The sequence below is a fragment of the Drosophila eugracilis genome, unplaced genomic scaffold (assembly GCF_018153835.1).
Source record: "Drosophila eugracilis isolate 14026-0451.02 unplaced genomic scaffold, ASM1815383v1 contig_1897, whole genome shotgun sequence".
NCBI lineage: Eukaryota > Metazoa > Arthropoda > Insecta > Diptera > Drosophilidae > Drosophila > Drosophila eugracilis.
In genome coordinates, this window is record NW_024572751.1 from 393,981 (window position 1) to 420,485 (window position 26,505).

Genomic DNA, 26,505 nt, shown 5'->3' on the forward strand with positions numbered 1-26,505 from the left:
TTCATTCATAAAATACGCACGATTCGGGAGGAGAGCGACTCGCGCCAGCGTCACGTAGCGAATGTTGACAGCCAAGGAGCCAAAGCACGTGGCCAACTTCTCACACCCTCGCAGAGCAGCCGAAGCAGCAGCAGCCATTTCCACACCGAATTTCCCAAACAATTCAGGAAAATTTCCCACTGTTTGGCGCGAGAGAGCGTTTCGCAACTCGGAGCGGGAAACTGAGAGAGCGGACTGTGATGATGCCGACTGCGAAGTCGCTGCTGCTGTTTTCCACTTGCTTTTCTGACTCAATGGACCAGTTTGGAAAACCCTCACAATCAGTTTGTTTTGAAATTTCGCCGTGAAACGTTCGCATTCAGAGCGTTCTCCGAGACTACCATAAATACTCAAGTCCACTAACCATTTTCCATATAATGAAAAACCATCGGATGTGAAACTGAAAAACTCAAGCTGACACGGGATAAGCTAATCCATTCTCAACGGATAAATAAAACAAATAAATATGAGAAATATGTGAAGTGTTAATAATTTTTGCTATTCAACAACAATTTTCAGCTGCAGTTTCTCCCTGAAAAAATTAAGCAAAAAAGAAAAGAAAAGAAAAACAGATGAACAAATAATGAAAAAATACATTCGCAGCTGCAAGACGATTGCATTTCGCGATCTTGGGTTAAAGTTATTATTGGAAAAGCAGTAAAATCGTACATGCAGTTGGAGCTTATTAGAAGTTTAAAATGTGATATATTGAGAAATTGCACAGCATGTGAATATAAAAATAGAGGAAAGCCAAGAAAAGTTTTTGTGAATCTAATTCCCCTTTGTACCTTTCGGATTTAGTAAGCTGCGAGAGTAAGTAAAATTTCATTAATTATTACCTTAGAATAACATTGTGAATTATTTTTAAAACCCCTAAAAAACAATTTCTATTTACTTAAAACTTTTTAAGGCAAGTGCGAGAGACGAAGTCAGTTTATTTATTCAAGCTGACGGGAGAACATAAGTGACTTGGAAAGAAATCAGAGCAACGAAGGCGAATTAATGTTTTGAAAACTTAAAGAAACGATTTTCATTCATGTTGTTATAGGAGGGAATGTGCCAGCGTGCTCGTGCTGGCCATGGTTAAAGGTCTGTGTAAATAAAGTCCACCGGAAGAAAAGAGCAAGCGGAAACCATAGCAGAGCTCACTCGGGGTTTAGCGTAAAAATAAAAATGGGAAACGCATCTCTGATTACGTAATTAAGAGAACGTTTTTATAATGTTTTTCCCCGACTGGTTAGTCCCAACCGATTCGTAATGAAAAGCAAACAGCATTAAAAATAATTTTCTGGTAAATCAAGAATAATATGTATGTCCGTGGGATGCAAGGAGCAGCCGGGAAAATGAACTTAAAGTCAGATCTCCCTGTTTTCCCTTTTATCTGGGATCTAACCCCAACTCGCTCATGATTACTCACATGTCAGCAGAAAAAGAAGATTTATTACCAAGAAACCCAAGACCAAATGTTTGCCATTTCTCTTTGCTTTGGTTACCTTTTGTTTTTACCTTTTGTCCGGGTCCCTCTACCTTTTTCGATTTGGACTTTTCCGGGGTCTTTGGTTCTTTGTCGGGAAATAAAACTATTAAGCTTTTTGCCACCGCTGCTGCTGATGTGCGTAAACTTTTAATGAGACATAAAGGACATGCTGGAATTATGCCGGCCCTAGGTCCAGATCCTCCCACCAGACCAGCTGTCATAAAGACGGAGACGGAGCGAAAGTCATTTCTGGCCGGTGCTTAGACAGATTCACAGAGATAAGTGGCCGACCGTAAATGTTTAGTGGACCGGGCAAACATAAACTGCCGCTGATTACCTGGCCGCAATTTTGTTGTTTGTCGCTCTTCAGCTTCTGAGGTATTTAAGCCAACTTCGGGGCCTGTCAGCAACAGGCACGAAAGTTATGACACTTTCGACTCAAGTGTTGGCCATTAACATTGCTGGGGACGGGTATTTCAGTGTTTCAGAACGGATGCCATTAGATCCAAGGGCAATGCCTAAGGCTAACCGCAAATCGGAGAGCGCCTTTGTCGCTCTTACTACGGGATAGGTTTCTCTGAATTCAAATGGATTAAGTTTTCATTTTATTTGCTAACTATTTTTTCTGCCCAATTAAAACTGCTGATTTTATTCGGTTATCCTAGGTACATTCCACATTTTCATTGAGTTCAGTTTCATGGAAAACCACAAGTGATGTACAAAAAGCATTTGATATTGATTAATAAATCTGGCCATCTCTTGTGGCAGTTGATCAGCGCACTAGTAAGTGTGCATAAAAAGACTCAATCAACACAGTCAATATTTTGTTGGGGCATCGAATTGTTTAAATATTTTGACCACTCCATCATTGTGTTCATGCTTAGCTTGGCGTGCGGCAACAAAAATAATTAAATCCAGCAAAAGTATTAGCATTAGCATTTTCCCCTCTAGGGAGCAGATACCATTTTCTATTTACTAGCTCATACAGATTTATGGATTTTGTACAGGCCAAGCAGAAAATTTCGAAACGAATTCTGTCCTGCACTCATTTCACATTCAGTCTGTGTTGTCTTTCTTTTGCGATTTAAGTTGACCTTGTTGGATATGCTGATTGAATGGTTTTTAAATTCATTAAAGACATGTTTTAGGTATATCTCAGATTGGTTTTTAAAAAGTTAGTAAAACTTTTCTCGCTTCATACAGAAATTTTTAAGAAGAGCAGCCAAGATAATCATAAAATCGAGACGATTTCATTTATACCCTCTTGAAAATTTGTTTAAAGTAAACTTGTGTTTAGTTAGCGATTCCGAAATGCCAAGAACAACAAATTCCCGGTCCTCTGCCGTTCATTCGATCGATGAGCTGACGCCCGTAATTAATCGTTCTGCCCGTTGACTTTGAGCAATTGTTGAAACATTCTTATGCCAAACGGGCATTTGAGAAATGCCTCCCTCCCTTCTGGCATATCATTTGATTGGCTGCTGTGTAAATTGCTCACGAGCCATCGGGTATCAGCAATCGACAATCAATAAATATTATTCAGTTAGTGCGACCTCTCGGCAGTTTCCCATGATTTGTCATTTTCCCGAACGCATTTATCCAGCACCGTTTTGCATACATTTAAATTCATTTCCCATTACAATTGCCGTGCTTCCGCTTGACCATCACAAATTTATTTAATTTGAACTTTTTTCCCGCGTTTTTCGTCGGATCTGTGCAAATATGCAAAATGATTGACAGCACAATTAAGACGCCGCGAACGAGTCTTGTTGAGGTGAGGAGGCGGCAACCAGAAGCCGAAGCTGCCACCTTATATGGTTGCCAAAGTTACATTTTCTTTCTTATTTAACATAAAAAACAAAGCGCGTCGCAGAACATGTGTTACGCTAGACAAAAGGCGCTAATTTATGGCTGTAACAAGAGCTAACTGAGGTGATATGCAAGCAACATAGTCGCCTTACATTCGAGAAATGTCCATCTTGGCCGATTGGTTTGCTTTTAACATTCACCGTATTCTAAGATTGTGGCAAATCTTTGACTAAGTTAAAAGTCTTCAATCCTTTTTTAAGATCTTCGATTATGATCGAGATTATAACAGCAAAATCGTAACATTCTCAGACAGAATGTGTAAAATGCCTTCGCTTTTGTGGTCAAATGTATCAAATTATCCGTCACTCCACAACGGAGCTCTAAATAACAACTGAAAGATCCAGGAGAACTCTAAGTGAACATTCAGAAATGGGTGCCAGCAACAGCAAGCCGCACACGGTGCAGATGGCAAATCCGAAGCCGCTTGAGATCACTCGGGATGTGTTCGAAAGAATCGACCAGGCCTCCGCCAGGGGTACCTCCACTTGCGAGAAATGCAGGCAGAGCCCCAAAATGGAATCAGGTTCCGATAGTCCCACTACCATGGAACACAAGCCTAGCGAAATGCATGATGTGCGTGCAGTTTCAGTGGCCAAGTCCTGGAAAAGGCTCTCCTTTGAGGTCGAGAAAAGGGAGTTTGGAAAATCTTTGAAGCGGACTCAAGAGTTGTTTGGCAAGCCTGTCAAATGGGCGAAGGACTGCGAGGGCGAGATCGATAAGTTCGAGGAGGAACTGATTCACTGCTACCAACGATATCCCAACGAGCCGCTGCAGTGCTCTAATTTGGCAAGACAGTACCACCGGTTTGTCTTCTCCAAGCATTACGCTGCAATAACCAAAGCAAAGCCGGGTTCCGATGGCTCCCCGCCCAGGAGATAACCACCTAAGGATGTCCTTTTTTGCTGTCAGCCGTGATCCCAAAATGTCTATTTCCTTATCCATTCATTATAATAGTGTAGTGTTTTCAATTAAATACAATCGACGGAATTTAAAACGAAATATAATTGTGTTCGCCCCTCAACCCCAATTCAGCACAAATTAGTTTACCGAACATTTTGTTTGGCTTTTTGTTCTTTTATTAGCCTTGGCTGATTGCCAGCAAACAAGAGTCGTCAAACAAATGAATGACAACATGAAAAGCACGAAAGCCAGAAAGTGAAACATGCATAAATAAAAACAAACACACTCCCCATGCCCTTCACCCGCACACACGGCCATCCTCCCCGAGAGGTTTGTTCGTGGATAACTACTCTGCACCATGAGGCGTATGTGCGATATGCCGTTCACAGCTTTTCATACCAGGACTGCTTGCCATTATGAACGCATCGCAGGTGAAAATGCCCTGCTAAGTGAGTGGCCAAAGTCGGAGTGCTGTACCGGGTGGTTCTGGGAAAGGTGGGTCCTTAAAGACAGAGAAAAACCTACACAAGACCCACACGGTCTCGGCGCTCAACGACTGCCTTGAACTACTTTGCACCACAATGTCTAGCCCAATGTGTGTGCATTAGTATAGCTTACTCTTGCCATCCAAAAATGCCGCGGCTTAGGGCTGTGTGCAGCTTAGAGTTTTACGCTCGCGGTGCTCAGGGAACTTTATGAGCAGACAAACATTAGACGATATTGGCTCTGAAAGAAAGCTAATTTTTATGTACCTCATTAAAAATTAATACCACTTCAAGCTTTATTTAGTTTTATTCGATTATAAAAGTGTTCATTTGAGTTTCCTTTTAAATCAAGTGCGCTCCGGTGAAAACAGAAAGACTCTTATTTAGGTATTTTATACTAATTCAGCAGTTAATTTTCACGAGATCTTAAGATATCTTCTTGATCAGGAACTCTAGTTTCTTTGCTAAGTTTAAGTTGTTTTTTTGCGTTTGTTCAGGAAGTTCTAGATAATTCAGATGTATTTGAAACTTTCCTTAATGAGATTAAATACATGATGAATATTTTAAAAGTCTAACCATTTCCATAGTTTTTCAAAGTGTGCCTGATTTTTAGTTGCAAATAGCATTCTGTAGCCGGGAAACATCCCACATGCAATGGAAAGCTGTAAATCACACTTTTGATTTTTATTTCTGGCTCTGCTAACGTGGTAGCGCGGTCTCCTGTACTCTGCCATAAATCTACAGAACTAATGTGCTCACAGGAAGCACATCCAGAGGAAGAAAACTTGCCAAATGCCAGAAGTTGTTGTTTCCCTGAGAAATTGGATTTTCAACATTGAGTTAGTCTCGCACCCAAAGTCAACAGAGAGTTTTCGCAATTATTTATGCAAATGCAATCCAAGTGAAGAGCCAAGCCACCTACCACATGGAAACCCATTACATATATCTCAGATACATTCGACCGAAAAACACCTCCCTTCTCCACAGCTAAGTGGCTGCGTGGTCAAGTGCAGTAGTAATTAGCGGCCAGCGCTAAAATCGTTGGCGATAACTGATTGAGCTTTTCGATAAACTGGTCGGCTAATCAATGCAATTTTTATGTTTAGTTTAGATTGACCCAGAAAGAACGCTGGAGTCGAAGGTGTAAGCTTTAAGATTTCCTCAAAAATGACTCAAAAATGGTCAAATATGTGAGTCATTTTCTCAGCACTTATGAGAGACTTATGGAAGAAATCGAATTTAAATATAAATTTAATTATTTTTAATACTTTATGCTTACCTAAAGCTGAACTTTATTCTGTTATTCTGACAGTTCAATGCACGTTGCACATTTTGTACTTGCTCTATCTGCAGCCTATTTGTCTCGGCGTTGCCTTCATATGTTTTTCTGTGCAATGTGCCCCGAATATTTGTATCTGAACTTAGAAAGACTTGGTTCATTTACATTTCGGGCCAGTCAGATTAATGACCGGGCATATATCTCCCTCTTCATATTTATTAAGGGGGCAGAAAGGCCGTATTCTTCGTGGCTCCATATCTAATGGCTGGCATCGCCGTTAAAGCGTGCGAGTTATTAGAAAAGTGCGTGAGAGGCGGCCTGGCCTAGTCACAAAAAATGCCCCAATACCGCAAAAATGTAATAAACGAACTTTTATTGATGCGCACTTCCGCAAACAACCGCAGAAAGCCAGGCGACAGCAGCAGCTATGAATTCAAGCGAGAAACCAGAAACTTATTGCACTTCCACAGCCGCACTGAAAACACTCTTTCAATTAAATTCAAAAAATATTTAATATATCTTTGCGAGTACATTAAATGCAGAATGCCTGCTCTTTCGTCTATACATTCCTGTAGTTCTCCTACGATATATGATATATATGATATATATATCAAGGTTTAGTTTGTTTTCATCGAAATTGATCATAGTTCCACAGTCGAATAGTTGTAAATAGCTCAGAAATAATCCTTTTTTGGAAACATACCCCATGAGAGCAATTTGCACATAAACACTTTGGCCATTTCTCTTCATTAACTGAGAGAAAGGCGAGAACAGTTTATAAACCTACACCGGGAGAAATGAACCAAGAATATTATTTAATTGGAATGCTTCAATATTTTATATATTGTATTTTGGCTCAAAAGTGTTGTGTAATTCAAAATGAAAATGAATTTGGATTAATAATGTTTGGAAATATTTTTATATAAATTAAAAATGTATTAAAGAAATCAATTCTGCCATTACTTTTCTTTTATTTATATTTTTTGCGGTAAGAATGGGTTGAGAGAGAACGACCACGAAGCAACCGCCTAATGAACTCCTTTTGCGGCACTTTGGTTGGCCACTTGAAGGGCCGACCCAAAGTAATTGATGATGAGGAATGGGAGAAGGTGACGCCTTTAACAAATCGCCAAACGGAGGAGATCTGCCAATTAGGTCTTGTCTGCAACAGCAGCTGCTCTTGTTAGTAATACGCAAGGATCATATTGTTCAGAGATCGGGTTTTCTATTATGACATCAGAGCTGAATGGTAAACTATACGATACGGCTGCTTGAATACTAGTATAAGCGACCAGTCGGACAGTAAGTAAGCTCAGCCATCAAGTGTTGGCTATGAGCGAGGTGAAACTTAAACAGTAAAAATGATAGAGGCATGATGATGGAAAAATGCAAAATGCAACGCCCCGTTAATAATTAATTGCATAATGAACCGCAAATTAAGCCACACACGAGTGATGACAGCAGCAACCGCAGCAGCCATGGATAATAGCACTGGCAGAGCGAGAAACTTTGTTAGCACAGTTGGCTACTCACCGGGCAAATAAATAGGATAGATAAGTCGTCAGTCACAGATCAATTGGATCAGATCTAGAGTTCTATTTCACTTTTAATCGATACTTTGCACACCACTCGACCGATAACTATTGCATTTCAGGCATACATGTATTACCTTTCCTAGTTTTTCAATGTTGTTTTTCTCACCGGCTTTGTTGCTCTTTTTATTGCAATCATGGACCACCAAAGTTGGCCGCTCAAACAGTTTTCCAATACATTTTCCCCTACTCAAATTTTACATTTTTATTCCTAGGTATTGTGCTTTATATTCAATTACCCAAAGAAAGTTAAACAAAAAACTAGTTTTCAAATATTCGATTTTGTTGTATAGTTATCCCTTTGAACTAGGCAAATTGACATGGTAGTACTGATTCTTGTTCAGCTTCTTTTATTGTTTCTCGCTGTAGATCTATCTAAAATGCAAGAACAAGACCATTTTTCCAACCGTTTAAGTTTGTACTGCAGTATTGTCAATGGCGCAAGCTGAAACTTCAACTTTTCCGAGAGCCACAGAAGAACATCATTATTCTTACCTCCCACAACATCAACAAACAGAGACTTTAATTATGGCACTCAGTTTGCTCTCTGTTGCAAAACATGTCTTCTCGGTCTCGCCCAGCAACATTCAGCACACCATCACGACAACAGAGGCGTTGGGTGTGATTAAAGTGACTCCTCCCTGCAGTGACAGGCCTCGACTTTAAATTGCAGCGACATCATTAAAGCCGCTCGTTACGAGGATATACATATGAGGATGGCGCTGCAGCCACGTCGCCACTCAAATTAAGTCGGCAAAGTGCACTGTCAAAGCGCATTTCATATGCATAAGGGACTTCCACACCCGTCACCTTGCTGTGTTTGTCACAGCTCGTGTGTGGTTGGCCCACTTTCGGGGTCTTCTAGGGCTAGCGTTGCTCAAGCGACAATTCCCATCGAATAATAACGCTTTACAGGAGCATTCAGGTTATACACGACAGCTTTTGGGCTGTAGAATGCATGATAATGCTGCACTAAGCTCGAATTCCCATAGCTCCATGTCTTTGTAAGCCTCAAAAGAAAAAAAACACAAGAATGAAACATTTGAATTTACTAGAAAATACAAAATTCACATTATTTTCAGTGAGATAAATTAATAGATTTCAAATCGTAACCTAATTACTTGCCATCTGATTTATTTTTAATGATCTCAGAAGAAAATCGTAGACATCCCGGTTTCTTTACCATGCTTAATTTTCAATGCTCGGCTCATTGGAAATATTATCATTGATCAGCTTAACAACTATCTTAAAGTGATATGTCACACATAAAAGAGCTGCAAGACCTTCGGCTTCCGCCGATTTAACACATAAATGCGATTTCTAATATCTATTGAAGTCTTTATTAGATCTGAGCATTATTTAAGAAGTTACATACATGCTTTAGTTCCATATTCTAACAAAAGATGGCTGTATAAAAAAAGTATTACAAAGCCAAGATTTACTTAGTCCTCGTCGTATTTGATGAACTTCAAGATTATTCGTTTGACAGCAGAATGAAAGAAGGCTCATAAAGTTGTAAGTAAAAAAGAGCCACCGTACAAAATGTAAAATTGGATTGAATTATACGTAAAGCATTTTTGAACCTTTTACACATTATTTATTAAAATTCTTCTAAGCCCAACCTTATCCTTGATCTACCTTTATTTCGTGAGATCATCTTACTTCGGATCCTAAAATCATAACCAATCAGCATGGCTATATAAATAAATATAAAACACTTTATTTTCAAAAATTCAAAAATTAAAGCAAACGTTTTTTTTTAATTATTAAAAAAAATGTCAAAATAAAACAGCTTTTAGTAGTTTGTTATCATCGACAACCTACAATACCTTGCTGATGACAAAAAACATTAGCTGGTAATTTGTTAACATGAATCGGGACCAAAATTTAAGTGCATTCCTTGTATGGCATAAAGTGGACAAAATGAATCTGCCTACCGCAGAGCTTGCATAATTCTTGTGGGTCTGCAGCATTTTTAATTAACTTTTCACCATGTGTGTGTATGGGCGACAACAAATTTGTGCAGCCGCCAATGGAAACAGAAAATATCCAAACTAAAAAAGGAAAATGGGAACCACATTTTAGAAGCACGCGGTTGACGGCTGAATTTGGCACTGACACAAGCACAAAAGCCGCATTCAAGGCTGTTGCGGGGGCAGGGGATTGGAAAGGGGAAGGGGAGTGGCCGGATGCTGGGCAGAAGGTCAAAGGCGGACCCATGAGCGTGGGACCCTTTTTTGCCGCGCCATTTGAAGCGAATTCAAATCGAGTCGCCAGTCCTTGTTGACACTGCCATCATCTGCCGTCATGGCATCAACGCTATCGACAGCGACATCATCATCCTCTCCATCTGATGCATCCCATCGAGCTGAACTCTTCAGCTGTCATCTATTGACAGGAGCACACAAACATATTGCAAAATATGGCAGCCATGTCCTCCGTTCTGTACGTGCCTCTAATGAAGATTTTGTTCTAGCCATTTCGTGGTGCGCTTCAGCTGAAAACCTCAAGTTGTTAGTTGGTTAAATTTTTTATTAATTATTGGAATTATAAAACATTATTTTAATCATCAACAACACAGTGTTTTAATATTTGGGATATACTGAGAACTTCAGAGGAATACGGCTAAGCCAAGAAACTAATTTGATTTAAGTTACAAACAAAGATTGAATGTAAAAGGATTAAGAATTTGTACTACTTTTCAACGAATTCATTCGCAAACTTCACAAATTAGACTCTTTTTCATATGGTGCACACATTGTCAAAACTAAGTGAAATGAACAGATATTATATTTCTCTATTTAATCGTGCCATCGTGCGAAATGAAAAAACTAACCCCAATTAGGAAACCAAAACATATTAAACAAGAGGAAACGCTATAGTCGAGTGCCGCGACTATAAGATACCCGTTACTGTTTTACACAATTTTAAAATATTAATTTTGCTAGTGGAAATTCACAAGGCGCCACCTATTGTCAGAGGAAGTATGTTGAGTATGCTTATAGTGACGTCACTGCCCATGTGGAGCCTTATAACCTTAATTTCTTCATAAATAGCGAAATAATGTTCCGATTTGAAAAATCTTTTGTAAATCGATAGCTATTAACAGAAATAAGTTACAAAAGGTCAAACGAAGGCATTCATAATAATATTATAGACTCCACAGTTTTCCGCCGTTTGTGGGCGTTAGAGTGGGCGTGGCCGGAAGCAACTTCGTGGCAAGTTGCAGAGGCATCTCTTAAATACGTGTTCCTAAGTAAAATTGTGTAGCTTTTATAGTTTTCGAGATTTTTGCATTTTTGGTTTTTCGGGTTTTGTGGGCGTTAGAGTGGGCGTGGCATGATCGGAAAAAACAATTCGCATTGGGAGCATCATAGAAACATACATGCTTGATCCGAACTTTCTATCTCTTATAGTTACCGAGATATCAGCTTTTATAGAAAATCCGAAAACGGTCTTTTGAGCCTTGTGGGCGTATGGGTGGGTGTGGCCGGATAGTAGTACCACTATAAGATGCGCGGTCATCTAAAGATTATACTTTCTGAAATTCAACTTTCTATCTGCAATAGTTCCTGAGATTTCAGCAATTTCAGTTTTTTGCGATTTGTGGGCGTTAGAGTGGGCGTGGCAGGATGCTGTAATAAACTTGCGCTGTCCCGGGACCTCAAGAATCTTCATGCTTAATCTCAGCTTTGTATCTGCTATAGTTCCTGAGATCTCAGCGTTCATACGGACGGACGGACGGACGGACGGACGGACGGACGGACGGACAGACGGACATGGCTCAATCGACTTCGCTATTGATCCTGATCAAGAATATATATACTTTATAGGGTCGCAAAAGCTTCCTTCTATCTGTTACATACTTTTCAACGAATCTAGTATACCCTTTTACTCTACGAGTAACGGGTATAAAAATAAAAGGAAATTCCCAAATGATTTCGCCCCTGTCAGATACTGATGTTGTTTTACAGGTTTGAATGATACTTTTTGTATGTAAAAACATTTAGGGACTAACATTGGGGACTAATCTCTGAAGTGGCCTGAAAATAGTGGAAATGTTAACAAATTCCCTGAGCCTAAACATAGACTTAATGAATTGTAAATGGCCAGCTAATGTTTTCGTTTTTTGTTCCAGGCAATTACTTTGCACTCAACAACAGCGACTTCTGCGAGTTGTTGTTGTCGTGGAGGAAGCCTCACAGCTTTAGAATGAAATGGAGATGCAAAGCTACTCTGGTCATGGACCAACGACAGATACAGCAACAGAAACAGCAACTGCAACAGCAGCAGACACAGCAGCAACATTCACACAGCGACACTTCAAATGTCGACTGGAAGAGGCGGCTTGGCCTGAGGTCTGGCAGCCGTTTATTGGCTGCGAAAGCAGTAACACAAGCGACAGCAGCAGCATCAACCACATCCTGCCCACCAGCAACATCCTCATCAACGGCAGCAGCCCCAATAACACATTCCAGTGTGCCCGGCAAACATTCGATAAAGCGGAGCAGACGGCATCCTACAGATGTGACTGGGAGAGTGCATTGTCTGATAGCTGCACGTTGAGGCTGAAGGCGCGGCTCTTGCAAGTGCCGTACGAGGCGTATGAGCAATTCCGACTGGCAATCACAGGGGCCCTCAGTGATAATACGAGTGATACACTTAATGATAGTTCGAGCTGTGAGGATGGAGAGGATGTATTGCAGTGCGAGCTAGGGCTAGCCCAGGAACGATTTCTCTGCCATTTGCAGCACCATCAAAGGCAGCCATTTCGGGAGCTGGAGAGCCTGGGGGAGCCCCTTTCGAACGACAGCCTCCTGGAGGGCTATCAAATAGAGCTGGGCAGCGAACAGAACGGCCTCTGGTCCTTCCTCAACCTAAGCGAGCTGATAGACTCCGGCAACAACACCTTGGGCACCAACAGCACTCTGGACATGGTTCTGTCCAACTACACCACCCTGACCACAACAGTTGCCACCACAGCAGCCACATCGACCGAGTTGGGGGTTACGAAGAGCTTTCTGGACTACAGTCCTCATGGCTACGACTGGCTGTTCCTGTTCGTGGTCTTCTTCATCTTTGCGGGGGGTCTTGGCAACATCCTTGTTTGCCTGGCCGTAGCTTTGGACCGAAAGCTGCAGAATGTCACCAACTACTTCCTATTTTCCCTGGCCATAGCCGATCTCCTGGTCAGCCTGTTCGTGATGCCCATGGGTGCCATACCAGCTTTTCTAGGTAAGTGCTTTTGAAGTTTAAAGCAATTATAATACATATAGTATTATGTTATAAACTTAATTAATGTTATTTTAAGTTCTACTACTACCTTCAGTTTACTTCATGTATAAGCTTGAAATAGACGATGTACGAGTATCTCCTTTAAATTCCTAAATAGCCATCTTTCCGGCTTCCTTTAGGCAAACCTTTTATCTTTCACTTGGCTTCTTCGAGTGTACTTCAGCAATCAAGTGGCAATGCAAGTCAGCGACTAATGCATTTGCACATGAATTATTTCGACGCCATTTCCTGTACCCTCCGCTTGTCTGCACCCCACTGCCACGCCCCCCCATTCGCCCGGTCCATTGTCATGAGTTGTTAGCCTCGCTGGCTGCTTCCGCTTTGGCTCAATTACACTCGCATCAAAGTGCAGTAGAGCTGCACGGAGAAAAATTTGCATTAAATTCGTTCATGTCATACCGCCCACTCGTTAAGCCAATGGAAACAATTTTTATATATCTTTGATCAGGATCAATAGCCTGGCCATATAGATGCTATGCTATGACAACCAAAACACGCTTATATACTGACCATTAGTAAAAATATTTAAGCAAGAAATGTTACCTATTTTCTCTGTGTAGAAAGACACAAAGTGGCAACAGCAACAAACTAGAATGAATAACGCGTTAATCCGCTTGTTGACGTTTCAGTAAGGATTTTATTTTCCTTTCTCGCAATAAACAAAGTTTATTGTAGTCGATCACTCTCTAAGATATATATTTTTCAGATTAAGATCAAATTTAAAAATATAGTCTCTCATTCTCTAAATAGATTTCTTGTTATCAATGTTTTTCATAGAGAAAGAGGAGAAGTACGAAATATATGCCGTTCATGACGAAGGATGTAGAAAATCTCAAAAAATGTTGTTGATTTGTGTTTGAAATAGTTAAAAATATAAATATTATTAATAGATTTGTGTGCAAGTATCTCATAATTTTATTTATTATTATACCCGTTACTCGTAGAGTAAAAGGGTATACTAGATTCGTTGAAAAGTATGTAACAGATAGAAGGAAGCTTTTGCGACCCTATAAAGTATATATATTCTTGATCAGGATCAATAGCGAAGTCGATTGAGCCATGTCCGTCTGTCCGTCCGTCCGTCCGTCCGTCCGTCCGTCCGTCCGTATGAACGCTGAGATCTCAGGAACTATAGCAGATTCAACGTTGAGATTAAGCATGAAGATTCTTGAGGTCCCGGGCCAGCGCAAGTTTATTACAGCATCCTGTCACGCCCACTCTAACGCCCACAAATCGCAAAAAACTAAAAAGTTGAATTTCAGGAAGTATAATCTTTAGATGGCAACGCATCTTATAGTGGTACTATTATCCGGCCACACCCACCCATACGCCCACAAGGCTCAAAAGACGGTTTTCGGATTTTCTAGAAAAGCTGATATCTCGGTAACTATAAGATATAGAAAGTTCGGATTAAGCATGTAGGTTTCTATGATGCTCCCAATGCGAATTGTTCTTTTCCGATCAAGCCACGCCCACTCTAACGCCCAAAAAACCCGAAAAACCAAAAATGAAAAAATCTTGAAAACTATAAGATCTACACAATTTTGCTTAAAAGCACGTATTAAGAAGATGCCTCTCCAACTTGCCACGAAGTTGCACCCAGCCACCCCCACTCTAACGCCCACAAACCGCGGAAAACTGTGCCGTCTATAATATTATTATGAATGCCTTCGTTTGACCTTGTGTAACTTATTTCTGTTAATATCTATCGATTTACCAAAGATTTTTCAAATCGGAACATTATTTCACTGTTTATAAAGAAATTAAGTTATAAGGCCTCACATGGGCAGTGACGTCACTATAAGCATACTCAACATACTTCCTCTGACAATAGGTGGCGCCTCGTTAATTTCCACTAGCAAAATAATATATTAAAATTTTGTAAAATTTAACGGGTATCTTATAGTCGCGGCACTCGACTATAGCGTTTCCTCTTGTTTTTTTATTATTTTTTTCATCTTATATTTACTGTGTTATAATTTAAACATAAATACTATACCAAAACCTGAGTTCTGACTTCTGAATAGCGATAAATATATTGTCATGGTCGTAAAAGTCTCAATGCATACTTCAAACAGAAATTTTAATGCACTCTGCGAGGATATACAAATTAAATCGCGGATTATTGCCTTCAAAGTATGCAAAAGCTGAGGTATGTTAGGCACATGACAGTGATAGAATCCCAGAATAAGGGCTGCCCCAACCTTTTGCATCCAGGCCAAAAGTAAGCTCAGCGTAGCGAAAGCAGATCAAACGTAGGCATAAATTAGGCGTGCATTAATCAGCAAGCTCGAATCTAATACCAGGAACTAAAAACAAACCCTCAGCCGTTCCCCATCATGCGAATAAATGGATTCAACACGGGCCGAAAGCACACACATATCAGCGAATGTATGTTGATATATTGCCTATTTCGCGGTTTTATTTATTTCTTAAGATTCATTAATAATGAATATTTTATCTAAATAAAATCACTAAGCGTCTTTTTTCACGATGCATTTAAAACATACATAAATTTCATATTTAACTTAAGTGGTCCTTCTAGAAATTAAGGAAAATAAATTAAAGGCACATATTACGTACTTGTCTAGTTTCGAAATGTTCTATAAGATACCCGTTAATGTTTTACACAATTTTAAAATATTCATTTTGTTAGTGGAAATTCCCAAAGCGCCATCTATTGTCGGAGAAAGCATGTTGAGTAACTGGTAGTGACGTCACTGCCCATGTGAGGCTTTATAACCTAAATTTCTTCATAAATAGCGAAATAATGTTCTGATTTGAAGGATCATTAGTAAATTGATAGAGATTGACAGAAATAAGTTATATAAGGTCAAACGAAGGCATTCGTAATAATATTATAGACGCCACAGCTTTCCGTGGCTTGTGGGCGTTAGATTGGGCGTGGCCAGATGAAAACTAGGGGCAAGTTGCAGTGGCATCTCCGTAAATACGTATTCTTAAGCACAACTTTTAAGCTCTTATAGTTCCCGAGATTTTCGCAATTTTGGTTTCGGTTTTTGTGGGCGTTAGAGTGGGCGCGGCTTGATCGGAAAAAGTCAATTCGCATTCGGTTATAGTAACCGATAAATCAGCTTTCCGACAAATGCGAACTCTTTTGAACTTGGTGGGCATAAGAGTGGGTGTGGTTAATGGTACACCATAAGATGCGCTGGCACCCCAAGATAATACAGACTTAATTTTAACGTTCTAGCTCTAATAGTTCCTGAGATTTAAGCGATTTTAGTTTTTCGTGATTCGTGGGAGTTAGAGTGGGCGTGGCGGGATGCGGAAATAAATATGGACTTCAAGAATCTTCATGCTTAATCTCAATTTTGTATCTCTTATAGTTCCTGAGATCTCAACGTTCATACGGACAGACGGGCAGACGGACATGGCTCAATCGACTTCGCTATTGATCCTGATCAAGAATATATATACTTTATAGGGTCGGAAACGATTCCTTCTACCTGTTACATACTTTTCAACGAATCTACTATACCCTTTTACTCTACGAGTAACGGGTATAAAAAGTCCCGACCATTCGATATACGTTTTGCCAACAAGTTTAAAGAACTAACAACAGGTGACGGCATGTATATTATAATGTCGGCATTTGTTTACTAACCAACATTTGTAGGCACTTTTTTATCATTCCGCTATCTTTCGGCTTTTTCCAAATGAAGCTACATCTTCATTTGGAGAAGTCTTTACTCGCTTTCCCTTGGGGTAATCTTTAACATAAGCAAACAATGTACAGAATAAAATAAATCTTCTTTTGGAAACGAAGTAAAAGCATCTTAGATCTTAAACTTGTTATGGGAACGGTCCTATTGTGTAACACGTAAGTTAACACGAATCCATTCTTAGAACGTCTATTTCACTTTTTGACTTACATAAATTTGGTATCAAGTAAATCAGTAATAATAAGTAAAGAAAGCATAATGAGCTTTTAAACATACATTTCTTTAGGCGTTTAGGAGCTGCAGGTGTTAAAAATGTTTCTTTTATATCTATTTTTACGATTAACTAGATAGCTTTCGAAGTCATAGAACCAATGCTTCAAATCTCGATCTACTTAAAACGGGAAATATGATTTCAGGATCATAAAAGTCAGATACACCAACAATGGGACCAGCGCAGTATATAGTGTCACTTTCTCGTCTTAAGCCAACCCAACTAAAACGTTCTATTTGGTACATTCACATATCTAGTTTACCTTCTGATCGGGTTATTAATTACTCGCAATGATTTCATCACAACAGCAGTTTTCGATGTTTTCTTGTTTTCTTCGCACATCCCACTGTGATCTTCCACTCTACGTGCACTGTGAGAGTGGCTGTCGTCATTTCCGTCCACTGGGATACAATTTCGCTCTGTGAATATGAAGTATTATAACTTAATAAAGCATCAATGGTTCCTGCTTAAAGAAGGCGGTAACTTATTGAAAAACGAGATAACCAAATCTAAAGCAATATATTCAGACTAGATACCTATTTTTCAAAAAGATATAATAAAGTTCAACACATATATCAAACTATCGACATTACGCTTAAAACGACTTAAAAAAAATTCTGAATAATTTTCCAGATCCCAAGAAAAAAAATTCTTCGTGGAAGTAAACGATTGTATAGTAAAAAGATTTTAACAGACAACTTAAAGTTGAACTTACTTAAAATTTACAGAAATCTTAAATTAATGTTATTAACTATTATTTAAACATTGTAACTTCAGAATCGCCATCCATTCGCTCTGTGTAGCGCGATGGGGCACTTTCTCGAGGACCTCCTTTTTGTCTTTTTGTTTTTCTGCGTTTACTTATTTCGCCGCATTTAAGGCCCATTCGCAGTCTAAGGACAGGGGCCAAGGTTTGTTCCACTTTTGTGATTTTTTGCGTGAGTGCTGGGTTGGGAACGGGTTGACGAAAACTGTAAACTAAATGTAACTAAAAGCCCTAAGTGTGGTTTTAGCTGCAGTGGTTACAATAACAAAAACAGCGGTCTGAGCCTTTGCCGACAATTAATCCGTAAATGGGGCCAGTCGGAGGTCTTTAGTTTATTTTTATAAGCGTTTCTAGTAAAGTTAAAGGGAATATAGTCTGTGTTGAAAAGTATCTAACAGGCCGAATAAATCTTTCCGACCCAATGAGGTTCATACCCATCACACTGTATTATAATGGCCATGGTCACTCCAATGCCCACAAGCCGCGAAAGTCTGACTTCCATATTTTTTTAAAACGCAATAATTTTATTCTGTGCATCTAACAAAATTATTATTAAATAGGTTAAAGTTGTTTATTAGTTAGTGTAGTAAAGGGTATCTTATAGTCGCTGCTCTCGACTAAACCGTTCCTTTCTGTTCTTAATATAAACATTGCTAACTTTTCGGTAAGGCCAGTTAGTTTTTCCTAAACCAGAGCTTTTGATTTTGTAACAAGTTCAAGGCAGATTTTCAATGCCCAACTTTAGGTATTTTATCATTTTTATTTTTTTATTGCCGACCTAATTGCCCTAAATTACTCTGAAGTAAACAACAATTTGTTTAATATTTAGAAATTAATATTGAATTTATTTAAATCAGATTGGTCCCCCCGAACTTTCCATTGAATAAATAAAGATGCCTAAGCCCCTTTTCAAACCCTTTACTATTAGTCAATGTGAGAGATCTGTTTCGTCAACAAAACCTGAATTGGCTGAAGGTATTATTTAGCTGCCATTCTGACCGCAGCTGTATTTGTCTCTGCATTCGCCACTTGAGCTTGCCTGTCACTCTATAAGGGCACCACATGGCGTATGCTTTATATTTATAACGCAGACACAACTTCCTCACACTCGACCCGCCTGTGTGCGTCAGTGACAAGCATATAAAACTAAACACGACATGATGAGCAGCCCCAATGACCCAACTCCTGTTTGGCTGCCTTTGTTTGGCGAAAAGGACCCTCACGTCTGTCCCTAGCCAAGTAGCGTGTAACAGGCCAAAACCCCCAATACCCGCCCTCGAACAGGCAACACCAAACGCATTTAAGCGCAATTTGTTCTAATTAATACTGAATTCGACTCCCGACAGGGCAGCAATTGAGTTTTTCTAGTGGCTTTCCCATTGAGAGCTTGAGCCAGATGGCATGGAGGCAGTCTATTCATGTCAAGGTGAATGGGCCAGTCAAGTGTTAAGAAATTAACGCATTAGACCGAATTAAAGAGATATATCATAAAACATTAGGGAAATCAATCAATGTATTAAATGGTATTATTCAAATTTCCATCGTTGGCAAACTAAACGCTTAGACTTAAGAAATCTGTCTTCACGTTAGACTTCTTTTTTCGCAAGCTAGTAAGGTAGATAACAGGCTACAAATTAGTAATTTATAAAGAACATTTTGATAAACGTTTACGAGTTTATTGCTTTGAAATATTCATAACCTAAACCTAAGTAACGATGATTAAACAATGAACTGACCAAACTTTTCAGGCTATTGGCCACTTGGATTTACTTGGTGCAACATTTATGTGACCTGCGATGTTCTGGCCTGCTCATCCAGCATCCTGCATATGTGCTTCATCAGTTTGGGACGCTATATGGGAATAAGGAATCCATTGGGCTCGAGGCATCGATCGACAAAGCGTTTGGCTGGTATCAAGATAGCCATAGTCTGGGTGATGGCCATGATGGTGTCTAGCTCGATAACAGTATTGGGTAAATTGAAGAAATTAAAATAATTAAAAGATATTTCAGTGTTTATTTTCGTTTTCTTAGGGCTGGTCAACGAGAAGAACATCATGCCCGAGCCCAACGTCTGTGTGATCAACAATCGCGCCTTCTTCGTGTTCGGATCTCTGGTCGCTTTCTATATCCCTATGCTGATGATGGTTACGACGTATGCTCTGACCATTCCTCTGCTCCGTAAGAAAGCTCGTTTTGCAGCCGAGCACCCGGAAAGCGAACTCTTCCGCAGGTGAATTAATAAAACAAAAAGATCTCTAAGTATTACACCAGTTACTCGTAAGTCATAGGGGAATTTTTGTTATAACTAATAGATAGAAAGAAAAAGGCTAAAAGGGTCGATATGCATTTTAATATATACATTACGGTCTATGAATATTAAAGCATAGAATGAAAAACAGGCTCTTAATAAATATGACGCACTGTATAAAATATTTCAAAGTTATGATATAGAGTAAACAGTCAACAAAATATTGTAAACTTGTGCTAACTAATGAAGAGAAAGGGGAGAAGTAATACTTAAAATGTTCCAACGGAAGTATGTTTTTGGCTCTTTGGTAAAGTATTCCTGTGAGAATGAAAAAATCACATCAGAAGTATTTAATACAATTTAATATTGTAAAAGCGCAGTGGTATAGTTTATTTCAGTTAAACACCACTTTTTAATGTACTTATGTCGAAAGTAGAAAGACGGAAAAAGTTCTAGATTGAAAGAAAATATCTTGAAGAGGAAACTAATAATCTCTTTTATGGAGATTTGATTCCCTTTTCCGTCTCGGCACACTCTCTTTGGCTGGCCACGAAATTTCCGCTTCCGACTTTGAGATTTAAATGGTTTTTCGCTTCCTCCTTTAAATACAGTAATTTTTACCACTGATTGCCTGCCAGAGTTCAATCGAAAGTCAACCAAGCAGGGCAATTAGCTTTAGCTCAATCAAGAGCCATCCCGCTCGCTCTAACAAATCTCTGCACTGAGGAATATCTGCAAGTACTACCTTTGGTCCATACTGCATAAATTTCGAGCTGAGAATTCCTAAAAATGAGTTTCGCACGTAATTGTTTTTATAAGGAGATTTACTAACAAATATTTGTTTGCTTTTGCTGAAGCAACAGGTCTAGCATACTACTTCCTTGAACATTGTTTATGAAAGTATTAGAAACTACGAATATATAAGCAAAGAATCATTTTCCCAGTGCATCCGTGAGTTTTATACAGACATATTTTTCCAGGCTGGGTGGACGCTTCACCATTCGACCGCAGCACAGTCAGCAGCAGTTGCAAATGCACAGCAGCTTTTCCAGCGGCAATAACAAATTCCTGCCAATGAGCGACAGCAATCGCAACATCAACAATGCAGGAGGAGTCGAGGAAGGAGGAGCTGACAGAGGAAGGGGGTGTGGAGCCCCCGAGCGTCCTTTGATGCAGCAGAGAACGACGAGCAGCAGGAGCATGGGTACGGTCAGTTTCCGCAATGTGGCCAACGGCAGTGGCGCAGCCGGAGGAAGTGGGTCCAGAGGGGCAGCCACTGGCCGCAGCAGCTTCCGGTTCTCTGGCGGCGGCATCCTGCGGCACTCTTCGTCACCAGCCTCGAGCTGCCACTCCACCAGCAAGTCGCATTCTAGCAGCTTCTGGCGCAAACACGGCGCCAGTCTCAACCTAATGGACAGGTGAGTGGATAACTTTTGACCCAATTACTGTAGCGATTCAATGCGATTTACGATGGGAATATTGAAGGTCTAGGTGAAACTAGGGTTAGAGTAAATTTCGCAACATAAATGTTATGACATAAAAAGCCTTATCATCATAATATAATCAGCCTTGAACATCACTAAATTTGATTTTCTTTTAGAAAATAAGTTTGGTCCGAAGTTTGTTACGGAACCGTTACCGTTGGGTAATCTGTTTCAAGATTCTTTTCGATTTGAAACTTAAGCAAAGACGCAACATTTATTGTTTTCATATAAAAGCTTATAAGAAAATGTTTTAATCAAGTGAAAATAAGTAAGGGGGACGCTGTTGTCGGGTACATCGAGTACAAGATACCCATGTAATTAGCGTTTAAAAATACATTTTCGACATAGTACAGGATTATAGCTTAGATCTTGGTTTATCTAGCTTTATCCTTATCTATAGTAACAAAGACAGTAATTTATGCAAAACCTTTTTCATGTAATAATTTTATGAAATGCAAGACTGCAAGCAAACATTTAATTTATCCATAAAACCTGACTATGTTTTTTTGAACATGTCCGATAACATAAAAATATTGTTTGCCATAACATCGTTTATCATTGATCTTATTGCTAACAGCAAAGAATAATTTTAAAAAAGCCTGATTTGATTTTGGAAAACTCTACATTTCGTATTAATGAATAAAAGAAATATAAAGTTTATTAATATTTTCTATAAAGGAAATATAAGAGTACCTTAATCCCCCTACTAATGCTATGAACAATCAATTATAATCTTCGGGCAATTAAATGCACATTCACAACAGCCGCTCAACGTGTCGTACGCGCGGCTTGAACATAAATCACTCATACGCCATGTGGTTCAGTGGGACAGAAAAAACACGCAATCACGAAGCACTTCAGCTGCTGACACTTTGTTGTTGCTGGAAAAATGCAAACAGCATAAAGTGCAGAAGGGGAAACCGCAAGAAAGGAACAAATGTCGCTTCTGACATTGTTGCCAGCAGTCCAGAGAAGCCGGAAAACCCCAAAAAAAAAATCATAAAAGCATCCGAAATAAAAGCAAAGTGCAGTCAAAGTGCCACAGAAATTTGCGGATGACTTTGCCTGCTGGTTGTCAGCAGCATTTTAGCATAACTAAAGTGAGCAGCGCGATAAGACCTTGGCTTACGGCGGGAAAAGGGTAATAAATGTCCCGATTATGCGCTCCGGCGTTTTGGCATTTTTCGTGTGACGAACAAGTCTCCGGATAAATGTATGAATTCCTAATGAGCCAACAAGAGTTCCAGATAGGACCGCCAGACCTATGGGAAATACGACAACTTTCCCTCTGGCTATCAAGAAACAAAAAAGTGCAGCCGGCAAAAGTTGTTCCTTTCCAAATTATAAGTTGGACATTTGACGCCGTCTGGGCGATCATTATTTATATATTTTTTCGCCCTCTCCCCGCGCCTGGCAAAAATTGAAAAACTTTGTATTTTATTCGCTGAGCCAGCAACAGTTTCAAAGTCTGAGCTGCTTTCTCGTTTAAATGGCGAAAGGGACGGCAAGGAAACTGCATTCGAATACGATGTCAAAGAAGTTTAATTCTGTTGCCCAAAGGTTTGTTTTGAGAGCTCGAATTACATATTAAAGAATACCTCTGTATAACATAAAAAATTAAGTAAAAGCTAAACTAACACGTTTATAACTTTGTACACTTTGCCCATTAAAAACCATTTTCTACTGATTATTACTGATCCTTATTTTGTTACAATTGGAAATCCCAAAGTCATCTACAGCAAAAAATTTCTTCTGCAATCTTATTAAGTAGGTTCAGACTCTAAGTGACATCTTCATAAAATAATTTCCTTCAGATTGCCTGGGCTTTCCTGCCCCACTAACATAACTCCAACGTAATAGGTGCCTCTGATGGCAAATTTGTTTCCATTTCCATCTGCCCGTCCGGCAAACAAAGCATTTAGCTAAATTGCCAGATCCCAGGCTCAACAAGAGTACACATGCAAACAGACTTCGACGAGAGGTCGCATACCCCAAGCAAGTGAAATTCATTACATTTGGCTCCTGGGGAGCTTCACGTTCTCGGCCTCCCCTTCGCAGCCATCATTACATTAAAAGCCAATTTTATCAACTGTTGAGCTTGGTGTCGCTTTCGGAAGGCCTCAGCAATCAGAAGACTCAAATTTAATACCAAACACTCGCTCAGCGATATAAGAAAACAATCTAAATATGCAACTCGGTTGCACTGTTCAAAAAACTAAGACTTTTCTAGGTACTTACGTTTAGTTGGTCTGCTAGTAAAATAAATAGTTACTGTTTACTATTGTAAACATCTTTGAGGGAGTCAAGTCAGGTGGAAATATTTATAAGCTTAGGATAATAAACAAAAATTGAATGCAATTAGTTTGTTTTCCCCAGTGTTTTCCTGCCAAGCTTCCTTTAAATTAAAACTTTCGTTCACCATCATCCAACAGCCATCCGAATCGACGGGCCTCTGTGCGTGTCAGCATCTCCCAGCCGCAATTGGGTTACCCGGCAAATGGAAGTGGCAATGGGGGTGGAGGTGTTGGGGCAACAGAAGGCGGGGGCGGAGGCGGAGGCGGTGGCAATGGCTCATCAGCTGCGACAACGAGCTGCTCAACTCCTGGGGGCTCTGGCTTGATGAAAATCGCCACCATCCAGAGACCGATTCTCAGCCAGAATCAGGAAGCTGGAGGCAATCACCTGCTGGAGCAGGTGAGATCCACGGCTTCGAAGCCTGATAACCGACAGCGCCACAAAATGCGGCCCTTTAAGTTTGCTTTAAACCGCGTTGCCACGCCCACTCTCAACTTACGGTGAGTAATTTAACGGTAAATAATTGCATTCCCAAATTAACTCCATTGGAGAATCTCAGTCATGAGCTGTACATTTATTTACCTTAATAAAAAATATTAAAAATAATTGGGAAAAGGATTCCAATTTTATAATCCGAAACATAGCATTCTCTAAAAAATTGATTAACTGTAGTGTTTTTAGTTCTTATTAATTGTTAATAAATGTGTGGTCGTATAAGAGGACAATCTATCAACTGTACACTAAAAACATACTCTGGTTTATGGAGTAAATAACTTATTCGTTCTTTGTGATTTCTTCAAACGTTTTCTATAATTTCCATTTTACGTGCCATTTTACTTTATTTAAAAAGAATATATTTACTCACAGCTTCCTGAACAATCGCAGCAAGCGGAACAGTCTGTCGGCCAACGCGGTTGCCACCGAGCAGAAGGCCACCAAGGTGCTGGGGCTAGTGTTCTTCACCTTCGTCCTGTGCTGGTCGCCCTTCTTCATTCTGAACATCATCTTTGCTGCATGCCCCGAGTGCCAGGTGCCCGAGCACGTGGTGAACACCTGTCTCTGGCTGGGATACGTATCCTCGACGATCAATCCAATCATCTACACCATATTCAACCGAACCTTCCGGGCGGCCTTCATCCGGTTGCTCAAATGCAACTGTGAACGGTGAGTCGGGCACTCTAATCTGGGAAAGCAATTGCAGCCAAGGGCCAGTAGGAATCGGACACAATTTATTGCTCTGGGGAGCTGTGCGCTGGGAATTAATGTGCAACGTGACGTATGATTGATTTTAAAGGATTTTTATTTTGGCAGAGGAACCAGGAGAAGTGACAAGAGGAGTGGGGGGGTGCTCCTGGCAGCGAGTGATTGCGCAGCGATTAGAAGTACAGCTCTGCCAGACTAAATTAAGGGGATATTGCTGAGATTAAAGAAGGGAGAAAAGTTCGATACTTTAAATTCCTTCTGCACTGAATGATGAAGCAATGATTTGGAAACCTTTAAAAAAACATGTTTTAGATAATCCTGATAGATATTAGGACACAAAATGTAATACATTATACAGAAAGTCGAATTGCATAATGGCATTTTTCATAAAATATTAAAAAATTAAAAAACGTATTATTGCCTATACGACTTCTCTAACCCTTTTGACTAAGCTATTTAAGCTATTTAAGGCACAGCCAGTAAGCTAGTATTTTCCATTCAATTGCAGTTCCGGCCGCCCGCTGCGCTACCGTTCCGTGACAGAAGGACGCAGTGCCCTGAGCTTGTGCGCCCCCTCGGCCTTGCCGCTGGCCATATCCTTCCAGGGGGCGCCACTAATGACGCCATCCACGGCGAATGCGACGCCTTTGAGCGAGTTCCGGGGCAGCTACACTATCACCGACGACGAGTGCTGAGCCACCATCTGCTAATAGAATACGAATTTATAACGACGAAGTGGCAAACATCAAACGGAGTCAACAGTACTTACTAGCCGCTAATCAAAGGAAAATGCTAACTTCAGGGAGCTTCTAGCATGAACCTTTCCAAGAACTAATCACAATCGAAAGAACGACTTTTGTAGAAACTATGACGCGAATACTAAACCTACTGTGCATCACATATCATTGTACTATATGCAAATGGGAGACAACAAGAGAGAGATTGAAAGATAGAGTGAGAGAGTTAGCGAGTGTATTGATGGCTGCGTTTCACTTCCACGCCAACATTCTAGCTTTAGTCAGCCCTCTACTCGATTAGTGCTAGTATAATTGAAATGAAAAGTATTGAAACTAAGAGTAGTCAATAGTCAATAGAATCCTACGTCCCCACTCCTAATTCGAGTAGAAGGGAATTGGATTTCGTACCCACCCTCAAGCCCCACTTAGATTGCCCAGACAGCTTTGCTGCTCCTTTAGTACGTACTCTGTGTAAGTGTCTTTCCGTAGCAAGTAAGCAACTGTTCAAAAACATGAATTTCAACACTTTCTAAATAAAATTGAACCGCTAAAAAAGGCATACTTACTTCGAGCGTTGTTTTCTTGTGGAAATTATTTAATTCGATTATACAGATCCTTCAGTTGTATTAAAATCTTATCAATATCGTACCATCGATGCGTTCAAATACACCAATTACTTCTATACCGGAAAGATTTCATTTTATTTATAGGGCTCGCATCTTAACGGATTTTACTCTATAATTACAGATAACATATTTTTTTAAGATTGGTTTTTTGAGTATATAAGCCACGTCAAGTAGCCTTGAGAGAGGATTAGAAAACAACGACCTTAGTTGGATCGCGGCTTCATCAATGAATCTAACCAAATCTGGATTTC

General features: G+C 39.9%; 2 protein-coding genes across 2 annotated transcripts; both read left to right on the forward strand.

Moving 5' to 3' along the window:
- Positions 1 to 317: 317 nt before the first annotated feature.
- On the forward strand, positions 318 to 26,187 carry LOC108114925 (tyramine/octopamine receptor). The gene is made up of 8 exons (XM_041817772.1): positions 318 to 852; positions 11,780 to 12,876; positions 19,408 to 19,632; positions 19,693 to 19,891; positions 20,890 to 21,327; positions 23,826 to 24,188; positions 24,556 to 24,852; positions 25,400 to 26,187. Exons 2-8 carry the CDS (start codon positions 11,859 to 11,861, stop codon positions 25,584 to 25,586), a joined length of 2,727 nt encoding a protein of 908 aa, XP_041673706.1. The 5' UTR covers positions 318 to 852; positions 11,780 to 11,858; the 3' UTR covers positions 25,587 to 26,187.
- Positions 3,659 to 4,378, forward strand: LOC108115016. The gene has a single exon (XM_017226258.2). The coding sequence runs from the start codon at positions 3,755 to 3,757 to the stop codon at positions 4,262 to 4,264; it is 510 nt and encodes a 169-aa protein (XP_017081747.1). The 5' UTR covers positions 3,659 to 3,754; the 3' UTR covers positions 4,265 to 4,378.
- Positions 26,188 to 26,505: the final 318 nt, after the last annotated feature.